The 26,395-nt window shown below is 39.2% G+C and overlaps 1 protein-coding gene across 1 annotated transcript in view; it reads right to left on the reverse strand.

The window, feature by feature from the left end:
• LOC129765583 (uncharacterized) overlaps window positions 1-15,859 on the reverse strand; it is a 55,132-nt gene extending 39,273 nt beyond the window's left edge. The window contains exon 1 of the mRNA XM_055765991.1: window positions 14,889-15,859. Coding sequence (XP_055621966.1) covers window positions 14,889-14,905 — 17 coding nt within the window. The 5' untranslated portion in view covers window positions 14,906-15,859. The remainder of the gene's footprint in view (window positions 1-14,888) is intronic.
• Between the last annotated feature and the right edge of the window lie 10,536 nt (window positions 15,860-26,395).

Raw genomic sequence — 26,395 nt, forward strand, 5'->3', positions numbered from 1 at the left:
GTTGACGTCTTCGACAAAAGTTCACATTTTTATAAGATCTAAAACTTTGTCGAAAAATGAATTTTCATTTTTAAAGTAACTTTTTTTCAGCGAATTTTTTTTCCAAAAAAATGTTGGTATTTTTTCGTAAAAATTTAAACAATTTCCTAAATTTCATCCTTTGACATGAGTTTGGTAGGTATCATAGTTTTTAAGTTATATAATTTTGTAAAAACTTAAGAAAAAAAATTAGCCTTTTCCAGAATGTTGTCTAATTATTTTTCGAATATTTCAAGTATGCAAAGTTGCTTTAATGGCCCATGTCTTTACACCCACAACGGTTCACTGCTATCTGAGATGGTGCTGCCAACGGCCAGTCGAGTTGGCATGGAATTCGTCTATAGGTTCATAATAATGTGATGACGCTGTTTAGTGAATATCTTGTATCAAGGTGAATCTACGAATGAATGAACTCTATTTCTGGGTGCAGATGTCTGTCTATACAATAGGCAAGCTTTTTCAAGGTTTTCTATATATTACAAGAATACTACTGAAAAAATATGAACTCCCTTCACGTTACGAAGTTTGTAATCATAGCTATACTTTTCACCAGTCCAAACCAGTCAATGCCTTATGATCATTAGCTGGTTTAGCTGTGTACAAAGTTTTATACTCACTTCGAACAAGTTTGATCGAGCGGCTTTTCGGATTAGTTACGTTACAAATGCTAAACCCCATCCACCAACAACCGGCACGATGTTCCCTTTCCACGCTTGTGAAAAATTCAAGAATGGGATTAGAAATTCAGAGATCGGAATCTTCCTTTAAGGGGAAATAATAATTATTATTTATGAAGTCGCGTCACCGCGTGCACACGAATCATCGTTACAGTGCACCGCAATTGAATCCGCCTCCTCCTCCTCCGTCCAACCCAATGCCATCCGCTTCGGCAATCACGCGTGACAAAACGAGGATCGCCCTGCGCTTGATCAGCCATACGCCATAGCGAATTCAGTGAAGCAGAGCGGAGGATTAGCGCATGTTTCAACCTCGCGCTGCCCCAGTTAGTGTGAACGAAAGTGTCTCGAGACCTCATTGAGTGGCAGATTTTCTGAAATTTTCACACCTTTACTAGCGGGCGGATGTATTTCTTATGCCTGTGGGATAGTTTTTCCCTATGCAAAACCATAGTAAAGTGTGCTCGTTTTGTTTATTTGCCCCCTCGGAATAACCATAATCAGGTTTAATTTAATGCTTGCATAACCCCCAAGGCTGCCCTTGAGGTGGGAAATTGTTTCGGAAATATAAAAAAAAGTGGAATGAGCGTTGGTACGTTGCATCTGTCAAGGTGCAATTAGACGGACCATTTTTATAATCGTCGAACTAAAGATGCTTTCAACAATATTCAGTTAGTGGATTCAGTTAAAAAATCGATTTAGACTATAAGGGATTTCGATTACACGAAATAATACTTACCTCTGAATTTTTGTATTCAGACTAATAAGTTTCTACGAATACAAAAAAAACTCAGACATTTTTCTAGCGTAACATTTTCTGTATTTAATTGCCTTGCTCATGCCTCGCTGCAGTTATTATTATTTCAAGGTGACGAAAGTGGAAGAATCCAAAACCAACATTACACCATCGTCACGTTGAATACACCCTCTTTTCTCCAGCTATCAAACCCGTTGTTATGGTTGTTCTACCAGACTGCATCCAGAAATGGAGAACTCCGTTAGACATTGTTTGGCTGGGATCGCAAGACGGTAAAGCCCCTTTCAGCGCAGGTTCAAATCTAGAACACACCGGGAGGCGACTGTTGCGACACTAGCAGCCGTTGCGGTGTGACGAATTTCACAGTTGCGTTTCTCCCAAACGCCCAGGAAACACCCTGAGGCCTACAACGAATCGAACAGGGCAAACAAAGACAAATTGGCATGAAAAGTAGACTGTTTCGTGGTGGGTGGTTTTGCTTTGTATTGGTGGTTTAAACTGTTGTTTGTAGGTCACTTCCGCGGAATGCTTGACTTAGAAGGTACATGCACAATTGATCGGGAATATAGCAAGAAGGTTTGAGGAACGAACGGTTCGGAATAGTTCAACGAGAATGAAAAATTGTAAACAGTCCGATACATTCCAATGCTAATAGCACTAATTTGCAATACACTCGATGAAACATTAGAGAAACACAGTGCGAAGTCGAAATTTGAAGTGATTTTTGAAATGCTGTAAATTCAAGAAAATTCAACGCCTGAAGATGGGAGGCACATAATTTTCGTGCGTTTTCAAATTGACAGTGCCATCTCAGATTGAATATTGAAGTGAAAAGGGCCCATGCATTTTTTGACGTAGGACTACGTCTAACCGGAAGATATAGGGGGTGAAATGGAGATCTAGGCACTGAACAAGTAGAAAAAAATGCAAGATTTGGAACGCTTATAACTCGAGCATTTCTCAATAGATCGCAAAGGTTTTTGCATCAATTGATAGGAAATATATCTACGCATCTATCATAACGAATTACATTTCATTTTTCTTGAGATAAATAATTGAATAATTGTGAAATATCAAGCATTGTCAAAATGCACTATGTGCCCATTTTTGATTGGTCCATTTTGTGCTCCTCAAATCGTACCGACCAAAACGGGCAACCATTGCAGCAGCGAAATAGAATGAAGCACGATTGGAAAGGAAAAAGAAAAAAATGAACGAAACATTGGTCGCAGTCTCACACATGCGTAATTCTCGAGCCAGCCAGTCAGCTTAAAAATTGCCGCTCCGCTGCCGTAACGATCATTCTTTGTGTGGACACCGACTGGACAACATCGTTGCTGGGCGAGCTGGACGGCAAGGGATCGAGTGCCTTTCTCAAGGCAAGAGGGCAGGGGTGGTAGCGCTGGAGTAGAGTAATAGAGTAGAGTAGAGTTTTCAAAGGGCCTTTCTCAAGGCTAGAGACGAATGAACTGCAAAAGTTTAAAGTCTCTATAATACAAGACCTTCCTTCCTTCCGTAACGATCATTCTCATTCGAACCGTACACCACATCGGTTTGCATCACAACACATCAACAAACCAACCCAAGCAGCCATGTCTGGACATGGTAAAGGAGGAAAAGTGAAGGGAAAGGCAAAATCCCGCTCGAACCGTGTTGATCTGGAGTTCCCCGCAAGGGTAGCTAGGCCGAGCGCGTTAGTACCAGTGCACCAGTCCACCTAGCCGGCGTTATATAGTTTCGGCCGCCGAAGTGATCGAGTTAGCTGGCAAAGCTGCTCGCGACGATAAGAAAACCCGCATTCGGAACAGAACACATTCGGTTCGGTGGACATCAAGACAACAGGCAGTTGCAGCGAGTGGCGAGTGGCAAACGCAATCGCAAAACGGCATCAGGTAGCAGAAGAAAAAAGTTTGTTCTTTATACAAACTGCTTTGGTGGCAAATCCAGAACAAGGCGGCATCGAGGGCGTTCGAAATGTTTTTTTTTTCAAAACCACGAGTACTAAGTTTTCTAAATTGGAACCATTCCATAAAACAAGGCGCTTTTCAGGGCCATTAAACCTTCCAAAAAAGAGTTTAGGAAATACAGTACAATGCTTTCTAAAACAATATCCAAAATAATAATAAAACACAAATTGATTTTTTCATAATTTGTTTGCCAGGATATGATGAGTATGTGAATTTGGAAGTTGTTCTGAGCTTATTGATTTTCACCAATTCTTAAATTGCTTCTAGATTGAAAGTACAGTAATTTACACTTATCTTGACATTTAGCTAATTGGACGGACCTGTAATGCGACATATTTAGTTGGACATTTTTGTAAACATAGAGTTCGGGGTCCAAATTATGACCCCACATTGAAATTTGACACTGTACCACTGTCATCGCAAATGTTCAATTACAGGTTAAAATTACCTCCAATCCGATACTGAGTGGTGGTAATGCGACGTGCCATTGAATGTAATTTACTGTAAAATATGTCACAAGCTGGATGGGAAGAAATTTTCCAACTGTGAAAGCTGTGGCGAGTGGCAAACGCAATAGCTAAACAGGAAGGTTTAACCGAACAAGATGGGAATATCGAGTGATAACAAAAACACAACACCAAAGGTTCTTTTCAGAACCATCAACATATTCATAAAGAGGATAGTAAACTAATCCATTTTTCAGGTAGATAGGTAGGTATTCACGTAGGAGAAGAAAATAAAACAATATATTTAAAATATATATTTAACAAAAGCTGTCCCCTTTGTATAGTCCTACGTCACTCCGGTTATGTCCCCGACATTACCCACCCGTCTTTTTTTGTTCGTTCCAATAAGAATCTTTCGATGGATTAATTGAAGAATGATATTTCAATGAACTGAATAAAACCTATGTGTGATAGAATATAAATAAACTTTAAATTTGGAACTTTTATGTTGGTTGCTTCGTGAAATTTCATATCAATGACCGATATTATTGTCCAATTGAAATTCGCATTGAGGCATGTAGCATCGTGTTCCGTTGGGTTTAAAGCGAAAATGCCATTTCCATTTCAAATATATTTTCTCTATAATAAAACAACACTTTTTTTCTGGTAAGAAAACTTGATAATTGTGTTCGATAGTGATGATTATCTTATATTACATTTATGAGTTTTTCTTTATTTCATCCATACATAACACAGGAGCCATCTCATCCAGGGCCACAGAGCGCGGCTTTCATCATATCTCATTCCACTTAGGCATCTCCTATCGTGATACGCACCATCAAATGACTAATCACCATCTTTCTATCATTATCACTCGGTTATGGACATTGGTGGAGTGAACCAAGAATACCTAACAACCAGACAAACCGGCCCTTTTCAGGGCCACCAAGAGATTAACAATGTAATTCTTCAAACATATCCAAAATCAGCATGTAACAGATAACCGAACGGAATCCTACGTCAACTATGCGGTCGTGTCTCGGACACAACCCTCCTGTGACTTTTTTAATTTCACCAAGATGTCAATCTTTAAAACTAAAATAGCTACAATATTTTGGTCAAAGAACTAAAAATAGAAAATCGTTTAAAATTTCCTTTGATAATTATCAAACAAATTATAAAAAAATTGCGCTGAAAAAAAAAATTTCATAAAATTAAATTTCGCTTAAAAACGTTTTTTTCTATTCTAGAAAATAAAATTGGAATAGCCGATACAAAAATGAATAAGTCCTCCATACATCGGAAAATTTTTTTTTAAACAAAAAAACATATGTTTTAGTTAGTCACCTTCTAACAACCACATTTTAGCATCAACATCATGTTGAAGCATGTTGATATAATCATCATAGTTAAGTTTACAGGTGATGCAAGATTGGTTGAATTATAATGAAAACTCGCTTCACAGGAGTTGTACAAAAATTGGCCCAATGTCACCCCTTAAGGGGGGTGTCATTGGGCCAGGTATCAAACTTATGAGAAAGGTTATCTAAAATGTGTAAATATCATATAACTATCATTCGTACACGTGAGTAAACTCACAACGTAGCCTCTATTCGTAAAATATGTGGAGAATTCCACCTCTATCCACATAGCAATGCGTTAGCTTGTGATAACCAATAGAAAATACAGATTTATATGAAAAGCAAAGCTGAAAGCTTTACAAAAGTACTAATTGGGAGAAGCCATTCGGAGCAGAGACCAAACAGCAACTTACAACGCTTTTTTTTCAATATGATGCATCGCATTTTTTTCTGGACAACGCGTTCTAACGTACTTTTATGTGAATGGGCGTGGAAACCCCCTGCGTAGAATTGAATGCCCCATTGATCACCCCACCCTACCTGCTGGAATGTCCTAAAATAAGGAAAAATGCCACAAAAATTATCCTTTATTCGATATCTTACTTACCATGCTGTTCAGTTCGCGAGCCAAGAATGATGAAATCAAATCTGTCACCAAACATGCGGAGTTTGATACAGTGATAGACATTCGTTTAGCCGCACTTGAAAAAAAAAACTTGAAACACTTACAAAATGTTCTTTTATGTTCTTATTATCGGGATACTTATTTGCTGTAGTGATAGTATATTTAAGTCACTTTTATTGAAAGAAGTGCGTCACAATCACACACACACAAGGCGGCATCGGTGGATATAAACATTCAAACATCGTTCTTTTCCCGAGACATACGTTTAGCCGCAGGGCATAAAAATCGAGTTTTCGTATATTCACCAAGCCTTTATCTGTGTTTTTTGAAAAAATACTTGAGAATGTTCAATTTGCAAGATAAATATTAGATGTGCAACGTGAGAAGTTGGTCAGATTAGTGATTTACGTAGAATTTAAAGGAATGGCGAAAGATTCCTTTAAATTCTACTATTGATGGAAGAGGGGCGGAAAATAATAAAGATATTCAGTGAACAAAAGTTTTCTAATCGCTCGATCGTAACAAAAATTGGTCTATCTGAGAAAGTGGTACGGAATTTCATCAAATAGTGCAAGAAATATGGAATACAACGACCAACAAATCATCTTAAAGGTCGAATAAGACACGAAGCAACCAGGAAACGATGTCCTGCTCATACATTAAGGCAGAATCGGTTGTTCCAGTAACGAAGGGGCATATTGCGCGCATCTTGAATGAGTCACCAAACATCATGTGAAAGAAACCTCAAGGGAAGTCAAAACTGACCGCCACCCATAAGCAGAACCATCTCATTTTCGCCCGGCAATACATGGAATGGAAACTAGAATAGATTTTCCGACGAAAAAAGTTCAATTTGGATGGTCCGGACTGTTACAGTTGCTATTGGTACAATTTAAGTCGACGGAATGTCGTGAGATCGAAGTGAAACTTTGGGGGCGGAAGTTTGACAGTGTGGGAGCCGTTTCTTATCACAGCAAGCTTCTCATTTGTTTCATTTTCATCCGAATGAACTCCGAAAAGTATCTTCAATTACTGGAGGACGTTTTGATTGGCCATATTGAGTATAACGCTACCAGGATGTCGTTTTTTTCAGCAGGACTATACATAGATCCACGTTTCCAAGCAATCGAAGGCATAGTTGGTCGAGAAGGACATTCCGCTTCTTGAATGACCTGCTGGCAGTCGATTGCAATCCTATAGAGAACCTATGGAGAATCTTGGCCGAGATGGTCTATGCAAACAATGACAACAATTTGACAACATTTCAAGTCTCAGGGCTATATGAATGTGGGCTATAATCAATATGGCAATCCTTCAAAAGTTGTATGACGCTATGCCAAATCGAGTTTTCAAAGTGATCCGAAATGGAGGTGGACATACTAAATATAAGTTACTAATTGGACTCGAAATTTGCCGCACAAATTTTCTTTCATTGAAATTTTAGGATGCGGCTGAACGAATGTCCACCCTGATTCCACATATTTGAATTACTTAGAAAACATAAAGTGAATTTATACTTTTTTTTTAGAATGAATTCGATGAAAATAAACAATAATCTTTCTTATGAGCAAAACTGTACAAAAAATTTACTTATTTTAAAAATATTGAGGAAAATAGGGTGCGGCTAAACGAATGTCTACCACTGTAGTGTACATGGTGAGTGTGTTGGTACTTACTGATAATTATTCGTGTGTTGGTGGAATCTCCACACTGAACCGATCGTTTTAGTTTGGCCCAAAGTCACCCCAATCAAGCTCAAAAATTACAGCATTCGGAAAAACAGCACAACTTCAAATAAAGGGTGTGTCACATCAAATTGCATCACGGAAAAAACGCTGTAGAAATTTAATTTTTAGGAATTATATCTTCAGCTTTCGCTTATAATCAGATAAGAGTGTATAGATCACGTTGGCCATGCTTCACTGTCAATTTTTCGTAAATTTAGAAAAATGTCGTCGAACGAAAAAGAGCGTCATGAATTAATCCTGCGCACTCATTTCGAGAATCCGGAGTTGTCACATCGGAACATCGGTAATGCGGGCGCTACACGATTCGTCCAACGTTTCACTCGAATGTTAGACTCAAACATTTGGCTCGATGAATCGACAAATGTTGTGACGAATGTTCTGCTACACGGTGAAGCGAATGTTCGATTCAATGCACTCGGTCCAAACATTCGGCGAGTATATGGATCGAATGTTTATTGTTTTTATTTACCATCAAAAACGTTAGGAAACTGGATGACGATGCGAGTATTGAAATTGCTGCCGTCGCAATTGTACTGATATCGAGCTGTAAATTAAAAATGCTTGAAATCAACATTATTAAACTGCAATATTTTGCCGAATATTTTGAATTTTATGAATCAATTTCATAGTTCCTTCATCTAAAACTTGTAAACAAACCAATCTGTCAAAGATAGATTCGGACGAATCGTGTAGCGGTGTATCGAATGTCATCGAGTGCCGAATCAACGAATGACAAAAATCCTTTGACTCGTGCCACTCCCGTTGGAAGGTAATCCACAACGAACGGATTACCTTCCAACGCGAATATTCGACACTCGACATTGGAGGTTCGTAGCTCGTCAGTCGACTACACGATGCGTCGAATCATCGAGCGTCCAGCATTCGAGGGTGTTCGTAGCATCGTGTAGCGCTGGCTTAAGATGCTGGGAATCGTCCAATCCACGGTCAGCAGAGTACTAAAACGATACTTCGAGAACCTAACTATCGACCGGAAAGTGAAGAACGGCAAAAATGGATGCTCCGTCAGTGAAAAAGATCACAAGCGCGTAGTTAAGCAGTTTAGAAGTGATCCGAGAAGTTCGGTCCGGGATGTCGCCAATAAGCTGAATTTGTCAAGTTCATTCGTCCAGCGGACCAAGCATCGGGAGGGCCTGCGTACATACAAGGTTCAGAAGGCTCCTAACCGCGACGAAAGGCAAAACATGGTGGGGAAGACGCGAGCCCGGAAGCTGTACACCGAAATGCTGACGAAGCCGCATTGCCTGGTAATGGACGACGAAACCTACGTCAAAGCGGACTTTCGTCAGCTGCCGGGTCTGTTGTTCTTCTCCGCAGAGGACAAATTCAGCGTTCCGGAGGAGATTCGCAAGCAGAAACTATCCAAGTTTGCCAAAAAGTACAAGGAGTGGCAAGAGATCTGCTCTTGCGGAAAGCGGAGCGCCCCCTTCGTGATGACCGGCACGGTAAACGGGCAGGTTTACCTTAAGGAGTGCCTACAGAAGCGCTTACTACCACTATTGAAGCAGCACGAGGGCCCGACCATCTTCTGGCCGGATCTCGCTTCGTGCCACTATTCAAAGGACGTGTTGGAGTGGTACGGAGCCAACGGGGTCACCTTCGTGCCAAAGGAAATGAACCCGCCCAACGCGCCGGTGCTTCGCCCAATAGAGAAATATTGGGCGATTATGAAGCAGGCCCTCCGGAAGAACCCAAAAGTTGTCAAATCGGAGGCGGACTTCAAGAGAAAATGGATTTCTGTTCAAAAAAAAACTACAACCTGACGTTGTACAGAACCTTATGGACGGGGTAAAGAGGAAGGTGCGAGCATACGGGCTTGGGCTCGAAGTATGAATAAAAAGAAAATGCCAAAAGTTGTTTAATAGTTTTTATTCTACTGTCTAAAATTTTCAAAAGGATCGGTCTACTGGGCGAATTTCTACAGCGTTTTTTCCGTGATGCAATTTGATGTGACACACCCTTTAGTTTGCTAAAACATTGTCGAAACATATCTACCTATATCTGTAAAGATGACAAAGTTAGATTTTTGATTTCACCGAAAATTTCGGTAACCTTATTCTTGACAGCATCAAAATGAGAGCTTTATCATATTTGTCGCTTTATCATATATTTTGAGAATAACTGTCGAGCTCTAGATGCTAATTTCCACTTAAATGCACTTCCTGGACCATTGTACATTAATGGATGGCTTCATTGTGTACTCACCGTGAACTCCAACATCGATACATGTATACGTGATACATGAGAGAGAGAAACAAATTCAGTCTGTGGGAGCCACTTCAATATGCGATGAAGTCCATTTGACAGGGAGAAATAAAATGAGATAGTCGAGTCGTAGAGGGAGATAGCAACTAAACGCCCGAATGACTGTTGAGTCATGTTGACGCAGAAACTGCTGGAAGAAGCAAAAACTCATTTCCAATTTAATACAAAGACGGATTTCTTTATAGTCCCCTGACTATCCTCAGTTGAACATGGCCTTGCCGAGCCCTGGTTCTACGTATTCAGCATCAAGTGACAAATTTCATTCAAATTAAAATATATTAAAACTGCCTTCATGTATGACCAAACCGGTAGAGTAAATCTATTTACAAATACGAAATCTTACCAAGTTTTATATCCGATCGGGTTCAGAAGTATGGTTGTATGATTTTATTTTATAATCACGAGGTTTTAGTAACAATTACTAATGGTACACCCAAAGTTAATTTTTAGCACATGTTTTGGCATTTTGTAATAATTAAATGAGCCAAAAAATAACAGAAAATTCTCTACTCCCCAATACGTGTATATTATTTGTGTAATATATATGCTAGAGTCAATATGAGCTAATATGAGCGAGCGAAACTGGAGACACATTGAATTGAAAGCATATGAAAATTTCTCGTATAGTTTGTCAAATACACGGCCCAGACAGAGAAATATATTAGGCTGTCAAAAAAGTCCTGCGGTATTTTTTTTTAATTTTCATTTGTTCATAAAATTAGTTACAATCATCTGTTTTAAGTCAAATATGCGCCGTTTTGTTCGATGACTTGTTCCCAACGAGATGCCAACTTCATAATACCCCTGTTATAGAAGCTCGCTTCCTTATTGGCAAAAAACTCGGATAGCCAATTTTCACAGGCCTCTTTTGTGGCTAACTTCTGACTACCTAGCTCGTTCGCCATGGACAAAAACAGGTGGTAGTCACTTGGTGCAAGGTCCGGACTATACGGCGGATGCAAAAGAACCTCCCATCCGAGCTCCCGGAGCTTCTGGCGCGTCACCAAAGAAGTGTGTGGCCTGGCGTTGTCCTGATGGAAGACAATGCGGCCTCTGTTTATCAAAGATGGCCTCTTCTTCATGAGTGCTACCTTCAAGCGGTCCAGTTGTTGACTGTTCAGGTCCGAATTGAGCGTTTGGCCATAGGGAAGCAGCTCATAATAGATTATTCCTTGACAATCCCACCAAACACACAGCAGAACCTTCCTGGCCGTTAATGAGGGCTTGGCCACCGTCTGAGCCGCTTCAGCGGGCTTCGACCACGACCGTTTGCGCTTCACGTTGTCGTAAGTGACCCACTTTTCATCGCCAGTCACCATCCGCTTCAGAAACGGGTCGATTTTGTTGCGATTCAGCAGCGATTCACATGCGTCGATACGGTCAAAGATGTTTTTTTGCGTTAACGTGTGTGGCACCCATACATCGAGCTTCTTTGTGAATCTTCAAATTTGTGCTTCTTCAAATGGTTAATAATGGTTTGATGACTTATCCCCAGCTCTTGGCCGATGCTACGGCTGCTACTATGCCGGTCTTTCTCGGTTAATTCAGCGATTTTGTTGCAATTTTCGACGACAGGCCTTCCGGAGCGTAGCGCATCTTTGACGACCTCTAAACCAGAACGAAAACGTTGAAACCATCGTTGTGCGGTGAAATGGAAACTGTATCGGGTCCATAAACTGCACAAATTTTATTGGCAGCTTGAGATGCATTTTTGCCTTTGTCATAGTAGTACTGTAAAATATGTCGGATTTTCTCTTTATTTTGCTTCATATTTGCGACACTATAACTCACGAACGACTTAACCAAACAAAACACGCAAAAATACCGTTCCAAAAAGCTATAGTATGACTCGATACAATGAATACAACTAGAACTACGCGCTTACAACGACAACTCGCGGAAATACCGCAGGACTTTTTTGACAGCCTAATATATATATTCTCGTTTATGCTCTTCTTTTTCCTCTTAGAAAACACTTTCCAACTTCATTTTATAATAAGGTGTAATATTATCACACTTTCATACAACAGCACTAGTAGCTATATGGATAGCGTGGTCGTGTGAAACAGCTTTGCATTCCAGCCGGCCTTGGTTCGATCCCCATTGACATCATTTAAACTTTTTTTTTGGTACAATCCCCAATGAAATAAAAAAAGAAAAGGAAGAGATGTCTGCTCCCATACGTACAAACCATTTTTAAGCTTTTAAAACAGCTCATTATTTGCGCACTTGACCCTCCAGCACACGAAAAAGCATTATTTCTGCCGAAGATTAAATGTTTTCTGCCAATGATCATTTGCAAACCGCGAGTAATCGGTTCTCTACTTCATTAACATTAGAATTAATGAAAAATGTTTTTAGATACTTGTAACAATACATATAGGAGTTTGGCTCTTTTAAACTTATGTAACTGAGCATGTAAAAATAAACGATTTAATAAAAAAAAAGAATGATTTTCTTTTCGACATCAAAGATACAATGTTGACATCTAAATATAATTATCTGTTTACTGTTTCTGTTATTATTTTTCTCATAAATGTTAGCTAAATTTTCAAACAATTTGCACTTATAACTCGTATCGTGACACAGTCTTCAGCATGAGGATTACGCGCATTGATAGACAAAGCAAAGGGGTCTAAAGGGGAAATTGGATTTAATTTGTTCAAGCAAATGTAAAACATCACTTCAGATATTTTATGTGGAATTTGAAAAGAAGCTTGAGATAGTCCAACCGGAATATTTGTAAAAAAAAATCTGTTCTCTAGATAATGATATTTTCCTAAACATTAGTAGAACTGATTATGAGCTCCAATGGACAATTGTTCAAACCTCGATTATGGACGAACTGAATTATAGGCCTTGTTTTAGGCTTGTGATTAGTTAGATGTCTGGACTCCAGAATGATGTCGGAATGTGAAAGAAATAAATAACGTACAGAAATAGGACAATATTGTTTTGTTTCTTGGTATTATTGATCACTATTGACGTATTTCATGTAATTCAGACATCCATCCTTCGACTTTGTGATGATCAGGAAAGTTTCTGGCCAGCATATAAATAACACTAACGTTTTATCGTGGGAGATGAAAATATATCAATAAATTCAGTTATTATACGTTATCATGAAAGTTCACTAAGCGATAACGTATTCAATCACTGTATTGGATGTAAAGAAGATCTTGCTAACTTAGAAAACTTTTTCAGATATCAGTGATCACTTAACAGATGATTGACCAAGAAAATTGTACAGACAGATAAATAAATCAACTGTTCGCCTAGGTTTTGAATGATTTTGTTTATGCAAACAATGAATTCAAAGGGTGTCCAAAATCAAATTGCATCACGGGAAAACGCTGTAGAAAATTACCCATTGGGTATTTTCTCTTTGAGTTCGAGTAGAAGTAGTTCAGAGTGTATTGTTCACACTGTATTTTTATCGCTGTCAGTTTTTCGAAAATTGGAAAATAATGGCGTCACCCGAAAAGCAACGTCGCGAATTGATTTCGCGCACGCACCTGGAAACACGTCGACTCTCTCATCGGGACATTGGAAAACCAGTCGGAATCGTGCAGTCGACGGTGAGTCGTGTGATTAAACGTTACTACAAAACTCTGAGCATCGAACGGAAGGAGAAATGTTGTCAGAATGGATGTTCTATTAGTGATCAGGATTACAAGTGTGTCCTGAAAGTGTTCAAGCGGAATCCCAACGCTTCGGTCAGGGATGTGGTCAAAAAGTTGAATCTGTCCACGTGTTTTGTTCGGAGAGCCAAGGACGGAGAGGGACTGCATACGTACTAAGTGGAGAAGGCTCAAAAGCGTGATGAACGGCAAAATACGGTGGGAAAGTCGTGGGCTACGAAACGGTACACCCAGATGCTGATGAAGCCTCATTGTTTCATCATCCGGGGCTTCTGTTCTTTACCGCCCAGCACAAGTTTGATGTTCCGGAGGAAATGAGGAAGCAGAAACTGTCAAAGTTTGTCAAGAAATACATGATTTGGCAAACGATCTGCTCATGTGACAAATGCAGTGCACCGTTCGTGACTACCGGAACTGTAAACAGGCAGATCTATCTCAAGGAGTGTCTACAGATGCATCTGCTCTCTCTGTTGAAGCAACACTAGAGCCCTGCGATCTTCTGGCCGGACCTAGATTCGTGCCACTATTCTAAGGATGTCCTGGTGTGGTATGAAGCTAACGGGGTCACTTTAGTACCCAAGGACAAAATTTCCACCATCACTGGAACATCTTCGTTATCCACTGACCCCAAAGCCAGATACAGTTCAGTAAGAGTAGATAATTTCCTCGTCAGATACCGTCTAAATTGCGAATAAACAAGTATAGTTCTCGGACAGACTATATGAACATTGAAATCTTTTTGTTAGACTAACTCCTACTCCCTGTAAACGTTATGAAAATTTAAGTTCACTTTAAAAATATATATTATGGATGAAAATTGAGATTGAACATAGCCCAACGTGAGCTGCTTTTCAAACGAAATGAACTTCATTCTCAAAGATGAAAAGAGGACAATTAGATTTAATCTATTCCCAGTCAAGCGGAATACTCGGAATGATCCTTTCAATACATAGTTTGAACGAGATATTCTTGGTTTGCAGCGAATCTGATTGCGATTTCCAATAGACAAGGTTCATACCCCGAGAATGTACGACCTGAAGACTCGGGGGAGGTGGTGTCCCGTAATTTCACGGTTAGTGCGGATGTAGGTGTTAGGATGATTTAATTGGTCAAAGATTTTCCGGGTTGGGAATTTCATGACCTGCGATATATTATGTTGGCTCATTTTGTTTTTTTTGTGTCTTGCTTATTAGTTCAGTAATAATTCTACGAATGAGATTTCTAACAAGTAATTATGTTAAAAAAATCATTCTCCTCATACCTCTATAACGAAGTGAGATTAGATACATAATTTAATCAGAAAAAAAAACAAATTTATGTACATATTGATTCCAGATAACTCACCTATCATCCAACCTCATTTTGCTAGAATGGTCAAGCAACTGTATTACTATAACTACACCTTTTCTTGCTCCTGGCGGCACAACTTAACTTTGAATTTTCACTGATCCTTCTTGGACCATAAAATATAAGGTAATCACAATCAATCATTCACGATAAGTCATGCTCGGCCACGAAAACTCATCGCTCACGACAATGAGAATAACACAACTCAAACCAAACCTAATCTATCCAATGACGAATTATTTCTCCCATTTATTTTTGTTCGGATTTTTTGTCAACAACTACAACATCCACAAACTAAGCAAGATTATCTCCGTTATTAATTGGCGCAGAGTTTTCTCCACAATTTCAATCATGCAGTCGCGGCCTCTCATTCATGCTGATTTCCGCGCGCTTGATTCCGCCACGATCTCTTCTCTAAATTGAAGGCACAGTTGCAGCATTGTCATAACCATACATCCCAAAGTTTCTGGAAGTATTCTTCAGACTTTGCTGTTCTCCCGTTTTCCGATTTCACGCAACTCTTAGTGGAACAGGAAACACATGCTGAAGGAACAGTTATGACAGTAATTCCTTGTCACCCGAAGATATTTGTTGTGCTTCGAACACTTTAAGTATGCACACAAAGTAGAAGTTTCGCTCGGCGCCTCCACTTGCGCACAAAAGTTTCGCGTATAGCCAGTAGCCAGCGGTAATAATTAAAACTCTTAATTTATTCACCATTCGCGTTGTTATATTTCACTAACTCGCCGAATGCTTCAACATCGTCGAAACGATTACACAATGGTCTTTGCACTACTGCGCTGCCTTAGAAGCAGCGTTAACTATTTTTTCCTTCTAATTTTCCGTAGAGTCTCGTTTGACCACAGCCACTCGTTGACTCGTCACTGTGGGGAGCCACCGAAGCGAGTATTTTCCAATCAAGAAACAGTTTTCCCGCTCAGCTCAGGAAAAACACATCCACCTTCGGTTCCAGTTACACGCAGACTGTTTCGATTCGCGGAACACCCTCGCTAAAGAAGCCACCCGCCAACGGATCGCAAGGTGAAGATCGTTCGCGGAGTTCTGAACGAAGTGCCTGCGTTAGGGAAAATCGCGAGCGGAGTAGGAAAATAAGCTGATCTCTCCGCGTTTTCGCTTCGTTTTCCTTCTCTCTGTCGTGAGTGGGTGGTAAGGCTTTGTTAGGTGAGCAGCAAGTTAGTATAAACAACCTTTTACACGTGTTCAGCGTGTATAGCACGTGTGATCAAGTCGTATCTGCTGGTGGTGTTTCTCACATGCGTCAAGTACCTGTACTTTGAATGTGTACGAGTATGATTGATTCCTTGATCGTTTATGTTTATGAATGAATTGATGTTTGGTGTACTTCTGTTGTGAACAACACTACCATTTTGCACTAGTTAGTTAGTTTGCTATGGAGAGAATATATAAAATCATCTCATTTGTCCCGGGGCAAATAGTAACAGAGTAACAGTTTTCAAATGAAGATATATCACGGTCGATATTTATAGCGCTTAGCGAATATGAGACACCCGTTTATGAGAGCCAATAACTTCACTCGACGAGTGAAAATGCAATAAAATTGTATGGTTTTATGTGTTAAAAGCTAGAAGACCTGAAATAAAATTATTTTTCACATGCATTAGTTTGGGCAATTGCAACCTCTGACGTAAGGGATCACCCTTGTAAGCTGGGAAAGACATGTTCATAGTAGGATTGGGGGATCTTAATAAAAAGATCGATCTTGTCGATTCGATTTTCGAAACGGCGTAATCGATCCACCGATTAAATCAGTACCAAAGAATCGATCTACGAAAAATCAATAGCTGGTTTCCAGATCTACTGCTTATTCTATAGAAGTGTCGTCTTTCCTTTAATTGAGCAATACCAATTTCATATTTCTTTTCATACATCAAAAGCATTTTGTTTTGTTCCTCAGCATTAAGGCCGCAACAAATTTCCAGATGTCGGAAAAAAAAACATTTTCCAGGACATTCATCTTGTGCCGTCAGCAAGTCAAGTGAATTAATTGAAGAAGCATTATTAGTAACTCAACAACTGGTATCTGGCCAGAACTCAGCTGACAACGATCCTATAATAGCGAATCATGCCATTCGCCTGTCATTTAGCTGAAGCTGATTCTTGATTATGGTGCCAGTTCTAAAAAAAACCTTTTGTCTGTAATAGTTGTCAACATTTAGTTCTGCTATCCTGTGAGCCACTGGTCACAGTACATCCCATCAGTAGCTGCCGCTAGTTCTGTCTTTGTCAGCATTTGTGTGGAAGTAACTCGTAAAAGGAGCGATTCAAATGTTGACATTAGGGTAGGTGGGGGTAGAACGGACATGTTAAGAAAAACTTCAATTATATCTTTTGAAACTCATGTTTCCCAAAACTTTGAAGCAGTTTCTTGCAATTCAATATATTGTTTTTCTACCTAATTGACCGAATATTTTACAAAAAAGTGTTTTTCAATGTTTTTTACTGAAACTAAAACAGACCGAGAAGTACAGCATTTTTATCGATGCCGGCAATATGGACATATAGTGGGGGTAATATGGACAGTTTTGTAATATACAGGCAAACCTGTTTTTGTGTGGGGGATAGGGATCGAACAAAAAAGTCGCATGAAAAAATCGTGCAAAACTTCACCAGCAGCTTTAAAAAATCACGTTCGGTACACATTTTGAAAAAAACTTTTTTTGTGCGGTAGATAGGGACCGCAAAAAAAAAGTTTCTCCCAAGAAAATAATTCCAATCCACGCCATTCAATTTCCTTTTGTTTCCCTGCTTAGCGATGGGACACTTTGCCTTTTCGGTTGCGCGTGGCTGTTTTGTGCTTTTAGTTACATGTCAAAACGTGTTGCTGTTAAAAATCATGTCATGCAAAAACTCAGAAAAATTTAGAGCATTTGATGAGAGGAAAGGAATGATTTCAGAAGTGGATGATTGAGACGCAAATATGCTTTTTTGGCACTGAAATGCATATAAACCATCGAAAAAAACTAAATGGACGATAACTTCGTCAAATATGCTTCTTTTCGTACACCGCAAAAAAAAACCGCACATGAACAGATAACCGCACATAAAAAAAATCGCACAAAAACAGGTTTTACTGTATGAAGCGTAGAGGTTTATCGATCGCGAGAGGAATAATGTTATTTAACCAAGAACTCATCCCGAATGTCCGTTAAATGATGGAAAAATCGATTAATGCACCTAGAAGTGATATCGTGCTTTTCAGCAGTATAAACGGACAGACCCTCAACTATTTTGCTTTTGGTTCCAGTCAGCTTCAAAACAGTCCAAAGTTGGCGATTTGATTTGCATTTATAGACGTAGGACATTGCTTAGGTATAGATTAAACAGACTTTTCACAGTCCATCTCACTCCAACTAGCAACTGTCCGTACAATTATTTCAATAATTTAAAATTTCTACTCAAAAATGAATTTACTTTTCCGTACATATCTAATATTGCTTCTCTGTTAACTCACAATCCGAAATATAACCATAGGCGAATTGAATGTTGATATTAAACGACTCAAAATGCTTAATATCGAAGCAGCTAAAAGTACTCACGTGGATTCATGTATGATTTTCGGTTTTTGGTTCCCTCTTCCACTTCTAATCAGTTTTCATTTCCATAGGGTGACTTAAATATTATAGAATAACATGTAGGAATTGTTCTCATTAACAGAAATCGGAAATTCAAAATGTAAATATAAAAATCAACCACGTCCGTATTACCCGCGGTTCCCCTATACTTAAAAAAAGTGGGCTGAGATTAAAATCAATGTAAACTGAAAAACAAATCTATAAAAAGTGTGCCTAAGATCGAAGAAATCGAAGCAAAAAAATCGATTTTCTCGAGTACAAAACAATCGATCCAAAAAATCGGAAATCGGAATAGAAAAGATCGATCTTCTAAAAATCGAGATCGCCCAATCCTAGTTCATAGGGGAGGCCGCCGTAATAAAGGTACACCAGGGCAAGTTGAAATACGGGGTAAGTTAAAACGGACGCCATAACTTTTACTAGGAATGATGGATTGACGTGATAAAAATATATATAGTAAACATTATCTTTCAACCCACCTTTTGACAACCATTATCAGAGTATTGGAATGCCTTAACGCAATTCGCGCCTTCGTTTACTTGTTCCATGAAATCAAAACAAACATTTTTGCGCGCAGACTCAATCGGTCCGAAAACACTGATTTTTTCAAAAATATCGCCAGAATTGCACGGCATGTAATCAAATAGGGATAATCAAGTGTAGTGGTTTTGAAAACTAAACTGTTTTTTTTCCGTATAGCTCTAATCATTTTAACTTACCCCATGTTTTTTTTCATAATTCGTTCCTCAGTATGTTCTACATAGTTTACAATACACTGACCTGATACAAGTCAAATTTGTTCATTTTGCAACTAGCGGTCGTTCAAATATTACGTAACGCAATTTGTTTACTATTTTATACTCCCTCTTCCCTACATAACGTGTAACAAATTGTCATTTGCATGAAAATGTTTAGACTTATTTGGATTTATTTCCAAACAGGTTTCCACAAGGCATCTCCTCCCTTCCCGAGTGTGTTACGCAATATATGAATATTTCAATGATCCCATAAACCTCATAAGTCGGCGTTTTGAAAGCGTCCTAAATAGATGTTTGCTTGTTATTGTTTTCTTATAATTATTCCTAGTATGTAGTGTCTATTTTGCGTGTATCAGATTACTTTCTCACATCTCACCTGTACCAAAACTCCTTTTTCCAATTGTTTATATGTAATTCCTTCAATTTAGTGTTTCATAAATTAGTTGTAGATGGTTCGAGAAGCAAAATCGCACATTAAACTCATGATCGTTCGCGTTTCAACTTACCCCACTCTACGGGACAAGTTGAAACAATGTATATGAAAACTACATTTATAAAATTCATATTTTTCGAAGTGTGAATCTCTTTTTTTTCGAAAGTCATCAGTCATACCTTGTATATGCTGCAAACAGATATCACTTTAATAATTTAGTGATTTTTCAAGATAACTTTCAAGTTGAACTTCGAAGAAACCGTTCAAATTGCCCCGGTGTACCTTAATTATTTTACTAGTAATTGCACTTTAGTTATTTTACTTATTATGTCTCGAATAATGTACGGTTTTTATCAGCGTAGGATCCTGTTTTTTGGAAGTCAATTTAAAGCAAACCCAAATCGGTACAATTGGTTAACTGTGAAGTCATGATAAAAGGTAATCAAAACGCATCAAGCGCGATTCACATACAACGTCTACGTCACGTTCACGTTCCGCCCCGTCACGTTGCGTCTGTTATTCTTCCAAGCAGTTCTTATGCAAACATTCACATACACCGTCAACGGCAACTTCGACTTGCCGTTGCTGGTTTGCTGGCAACAAAGTGTTTATTGTGACACGAAAATGAAAAATGAATTGCGCTCGAATAACAACTGTACTTGAATTTGGAAATGAATTTCGTCAGAGTTTATTTAATTCTTCCTAACGTTGAAGGGATGAATGCCCCTAGCACTGTGGATTGTAAGTAGGGTTCACAACAGACGACTTCAGCGGGCAATGATGAACGAATCAACATCACCGTTAGAATATGTTGCTACCGTGGGTTTATTGACTAACCCTTATTTGTTTCTGACCAGCTGATGTGAAGAGCTGAAGCCAAAGATTGACCAGGAATGCATCCACTCCATGGTCTGGATCTGGTACAAAGCACCCACCATATTTTTTGGCATTGGAAAAATTTCTATAGTTATTAGAAACTGCCACCGAGAAAAGATTGTAAGAAAATACGGATGGTTGTGTCCAGCACACGACCGCATTGTTGTAACAGAGCTATAAACTTATCATACTCAAAGCGTTTCTTTGTCAATTCGGATATTGTTTAGAATGTCTTGTAATGTTTGAATTAACTCTTTAATAGAATGTTTTAGTGGCCCTGAAAAGGGTCCATTATTTGTGTGGTTTCGTACAATCGGCAGAAGATGGTCATGATTATTCTTGACCTCGCAAGAACAATACATAAGCTGACCACTGAGACTGAGAGTGCGGTAAAAGTCACATGCTAGTTGAACTTGACCTAGGCGCATAGGTTGTGGCGGAGAGCAGCACCTCCAGTACACGGAACAAGGTCGACACACAAACGCACACCACCTTTGAGTGCTAGGTTTTCGTCCGCAGCTACTCTCGGAATCGTTGTTAGTCTTTTCCTCCCCTTATTTATATGCAGAAATTTAAGAGATAGCCACACATTATTTGAGGCCTATCAATCGACTTGTTCTCATATGATGGCACACACACGCTATAACTATCAAACTCTGACCAGCTGCTGATTGAACAATTTTTTTTTTTAATTAATCCGTTTATTTTTACAGGCTCAGTTACATAAGTTTAATGGAGCCAAACTCTTAACTATATTTCAACTAGCATATATCAACATGTTGTTTCCTTAATTCTATGGTTAATGAAATAGGAAACCGATTACTCGCGGTCGACTCGAGTTTAGAAGGGTGACACATTTTCATTAGGAAAAGGATGGGATGTAAGGAGATGTGTGTTTACACTCGCACTCACATTCACATTCACATTCCCATTCACACTGACACTTCACACTCAATTCTTAAAACTATCCTCACATCTAATATGTATTTACAATTTAACTTATTCTAATGTTAGTAGGAAGGGAACCGATAGCTCGCGAAGGACGAAAAGGAGGGGAAAAGGATGTATGAACAATCACACTCGAAGATCGATAGCTTTAAGGAAAACATATATTTGGGACATGTAATCAAGGTCTAACCGAGCCAACACATCTCTCACCGGCACATTGGACTGCTTTCCTCCAGTCCGAAGGGAGTTTTAGAAATTCGATCTGGCGACAAGATACAACTCGCACGACCAAACAACATGTTCGATGTCGTGGTAACCATGGCCACAACCGCAGAGATTGCTGTCGGCAAGATTAAAACGAAAAAGCAGCGCGTCTAACGAACAGTGATTGGACATGAGTCGGGAGAAGGTGCGAATAAAGTCCCGACTCAAGTCCAGACTTTTGAACCATGGATTGAGGCTAACCTTAGGGATAATTGAGTGGAGCCACCGGCCCAATTCATCTTCGTTCCATTTGCGTTGCCAGTTAACGATGGTATTTTTACGAACTAAAGAATAAAATTCATTTAAGGCGATTTGAAGCTGATAAATTTCGCCTCCAATTGCACCTACCTTTGCTAATGAGTCAGCCCTCTCATTACCCGGAATTGAGCAATGTGAAGGGACCCAGACAAAGGTAATGACATAACAGAGTCTGGATAAAGCACTCAAAATTTCTCGTATTCTCTCAAGGAAGTACGGCGAGTGCTTTTCCGGCCTCACTGAACGGATAGCTTCGACAGAGCTCAGACTATCCGTTACAATGTAATAGTGTTCAACAGGTCGTGAGGCGATGCTGTCCAGCGCCCAGTGTATTGCTGCCAATTCAGCAATATACACTGAGCTAAAAAATTTGTTGAACACTCCAAATCCTGTGGACTCATTCATAGAGGACCCATCAGTAAAGTACATATTATCACAATTGACACGCCCATACTTTGCTTCGAAAATCGTAGGAACGATCCCCGATCGATGATAATCTGGAATTCCATGGATATCCTGCTTCATGAACAGATCAAAATGCACAGAGGAATTGATGTAGTCAGGAAAACAAACACGGTTGGGAATATACGAAGAAGGATCAACCTGCATGGAGACGAATTCATGATATGAGCTCATGAATCCAGATTGAAAATTTAGCTCGATCAGCTGCTCAAAATTTCCGATCACCAATGGGTTCATAACCTTACACCGGATGAGGAACCGAAGAGATAATAAATTGAAGCGATCTTTTAGTGGGAGTACGCCTGCCAAAACCTCGAGACTCATGGTATGCGTTGAGGGCATACATCCCAACGCGATACGGAGACAAAGATACTGAATTCGCTCGAGTTTAATGAGGTGTGTTTTGGCAGCTGATTGAAAACAGAAACTGCCATACTCCATCACTGAGAGAATAGTTGTTCGATACAACATTATAAGATCTTCGGGATGGGCTCCCCACCAGGTGCCGGTAATTGTACGGAGAAAGTTTATTCTTTGTTGACATTTTTTACTCAGATACCTAATATGGGCCCCCAAGTACATTTGGAGTCGAACCAGACCCCAAGATACTTGAATGACATAGCATGAGTGATCGGTTTACCCAAAAGTTGAAGCTTTGGTTTTGCTGGTCTATGCTTCCTAGAAAAAACCACCAACTTTGAATAAGTTCAACAAGCGATGTTTCGCCACATCAGGGAGGTTTTTCAACAAGTTGAACTTAATTCGATCCGATCCCGGAGCAGAATTGTTACATGAAAGGAGAACAAGAGAGAATTCTACCATCGAAAACTCAGAATCAAGATCGCACCTATCTTGTGGTATATCTCGAACAATTTTTTGCACGGGAGTGGAATCGGGACAAACCTTTCGTGCAAAATTAAAAATCCATTGATGTGAATATTCTTCGCTTTCATTCGTTGAAGAGCGATTTCTCATGTTTCGAGCCACTTTCCATAATTTTTTCATTGACGTTTCTCGTGACAAACCTCCCACGAAATTTCGCCAATAAGCACGTTTTTTCCCTTTGATCAAATTTTTGAACTGATTCTCAAGGGCTAAATACGTTTGAAAATTTTCAGGAGTTCCACGTTTCCGAAAAGCTTTAAATGCATTCGATTTTTCTATATAAAGCTTGGAACATTGGCTATCCCACCATAGATTTAGAGGCCTTCGGGAAATGGTGGAAACTGGAATGGGTTTCGTTTGAGCGCGAACTGCGCTGTCATAGATTAAACGAGAAAGAAAGTTGTACTCCTCCAATGGAGGTAAACCATCTCTGGAATTGATGGCTAGAGAAACCGCGTCCGCATACTTTTTCCAGTCAATGTGTCTTGTGAGGTCATATGCCATGTTTATAGATTCAGAAGAATTCGACCCAATGGTGATGGAAATTTTGATTGGCAAGTGATCACTACCGTTGGGATCCTGGATTACATTCCACTTGCAATCTTCTTCTTCTTCTTCAATGGCACTAACGTTCCTAGAGGAACTTCGCCGTCTCAACGTAGTATTACTTGCGTCATTTTTTATTAGTACTTAGTTGAGATTTCTATGCCAAATAACACGCCTTGAATGCATTCTGAGTGGCAAGCTCTAGAATACGCGTGATCACAGTGCAAGTCGGAGGAAATTTCTTTGACGAAAAATTCCCCCGACCAGAACGGGAATCGAACACCCGGCATGTTAGTTATGACGCTAACCACTCGGCCACGGGAGCACACTTGCAATCTAACGATAGTGAATTCGAGCAAAGCGAAAGGTCAAAAGCACTTGGGTTAGCAGGAGGTTTAGGTACAGGTGTTGTTTCACCAGTGTTCAAAACGGTCATATTGAAGCTGTTACAAAGGTCATATATCAACACTGAACGATTGTCGTCGTACTGTCCCCCCCAGGCAGTTCCGTGAGAGTTGAAGTCTCCCAAGATCAATCGTGGCTCAGGAAGGAGTGAGCACATGTCAACAAGTTGCTTGCGGCTAACCGCAGCTCTCGGAGGCTAATACAAGCTGACAATACAGAGGTCTTTGCCTCTGATGTTTGCATGACAAGCAACAGCTTCAATCCCTCCAATAGGTGGAAGGTTAATTCGAAAAAATGAGTGGCACTTATTGATCCCCAATAGCACCCCTCCGTATCTGTCATCACGGTCCAAGCGTATAATATTGAAATCATGGAAAGAGAGATCATCTCGCGAAGAAAGCCAAGTTTCGGACAGAACAAAAACATCACAAATGAACTTATGAATTAAAAATTTGAATGTATCCAATTTAGGGATAATACTACGACAATTCCACTGTAAAACAGTGATATCTCCGACCTCCTATTTAAATTAGACATCAAGAGAGATAATCATTGCAAGGAGGGGCCATGTTTGCATCAATTGTTGCAAAATTATCTTTAATACTGGAAGCATTGAAATGACAATGGTTCTGATGGAGTCGGAAACGTTAAAACACTTGAAGATTTGATCCAAAAGGTCAGACAACTTTATAAATCCCGATTGGGAAGTTGAGCTGGATGGAAAAATAGGGACAGTTGGGGTTTTTGATGTCCCCTCGAGTGCTGGGTCGTTCGAAGGTGAACTATTCCCACGGAAGCCAGGAGGAACCTGATTTTGCTTGTCCGCTGCACTCGTTTTTTTAGGCAAGCTAACAGGGGATATCACCGGAGGGACTTCCCAGCAGTTAGTGAGGAGGAAACATCAGATTCAATGTCCATATCAAGAGGATCGCACTATGCCATTTTGGCAGATATACAATTATACTTTTTCTTTTTTTTTTAATCCTTAACCTAATATATATATATATATATATATATATATATATATATATATATATATATATATATATATATATATATATATATATATATATATATACATATATATATATATATATATATATATATATATATATATATATATATATATATATATATATATATATATATATATATATATATATATATATATATATATATATATATATATATATATACTAAAATACTTGAAGCGCACGGTGCGGATGATTTGTAACGGTGCTCCAACGAACCACGTGATGATCGCTTGGCACAACAGCAATGGTGCACCACAATACGATGACGATGGAACGGCACACGCTCACAGCGCCCGCAGTGGAGGACTTCTCCCTCCCGCTGGTTGTGATTACTTATCACTTCACTCTCGCAATAAAGGAAACACCGTTAGGGCGAAACAATCACTTCAGCGAAACCGATAACGGTATTGTTCAAACAGAATAACGGACACGAACAACTTTGCGTCCGGCGGCTTCGGACTGCGCGAGCTGACTGTGAACAATTTTAGAGGGTTACAATAATATTTAAAAATACACTTTTACTTTATGTACTCACGGTACATACTCTCGAAGTTTTGAAGATAAAGAATAACAGAAAAATATAATTTGTTACAAAACATGTAACAATTTAATACTGTATTAACCAAATGTGACTATTTAGAGAATATATGATACGAATAAAATATATTGCAGGTGTGAGAAAATAATATTAAGAAAACTGGCATTCCTGTTGTTCGATTTGGCCAAAAGAAGAGTAAGAAGCAAGTTGTCACATCTCAGCACTCAGTAACGCAAACGGTTTCTTCTTTTTTGTATTATAACTATCTTAGCGGCATTTTTTCAGTTGATACATCCTCGGTCACAAGCAATTAGGGGAAATCAGAGTAAAACCGACACCCTAAGGACCTCCGCATAGCGATACATACTACAAAATGGCGCAGCTTGGTCGAAAACATCCCGATTGGGTTATTTAAACTGATTGAGAACTAAAGATGACCTATGAATTAGAAACATATTGTAATTCATGTGAAATTGATGTTAA

Source organism: Toxorhynchites rutilus, chromosome 2, assembly GCF_029784135.1.
Source record: "Toxorhynchites rutilus septentrionalis strain SRP chromosome 2, ASM2978413v1, whole genome shotgun sequence".
Lineage (NCBI taxonomy): Eukaryota > Metazoa > Arthropoda > Insecta > Diptera > Culicidae > Toxorhynchites > Toxorhynchites rutilus.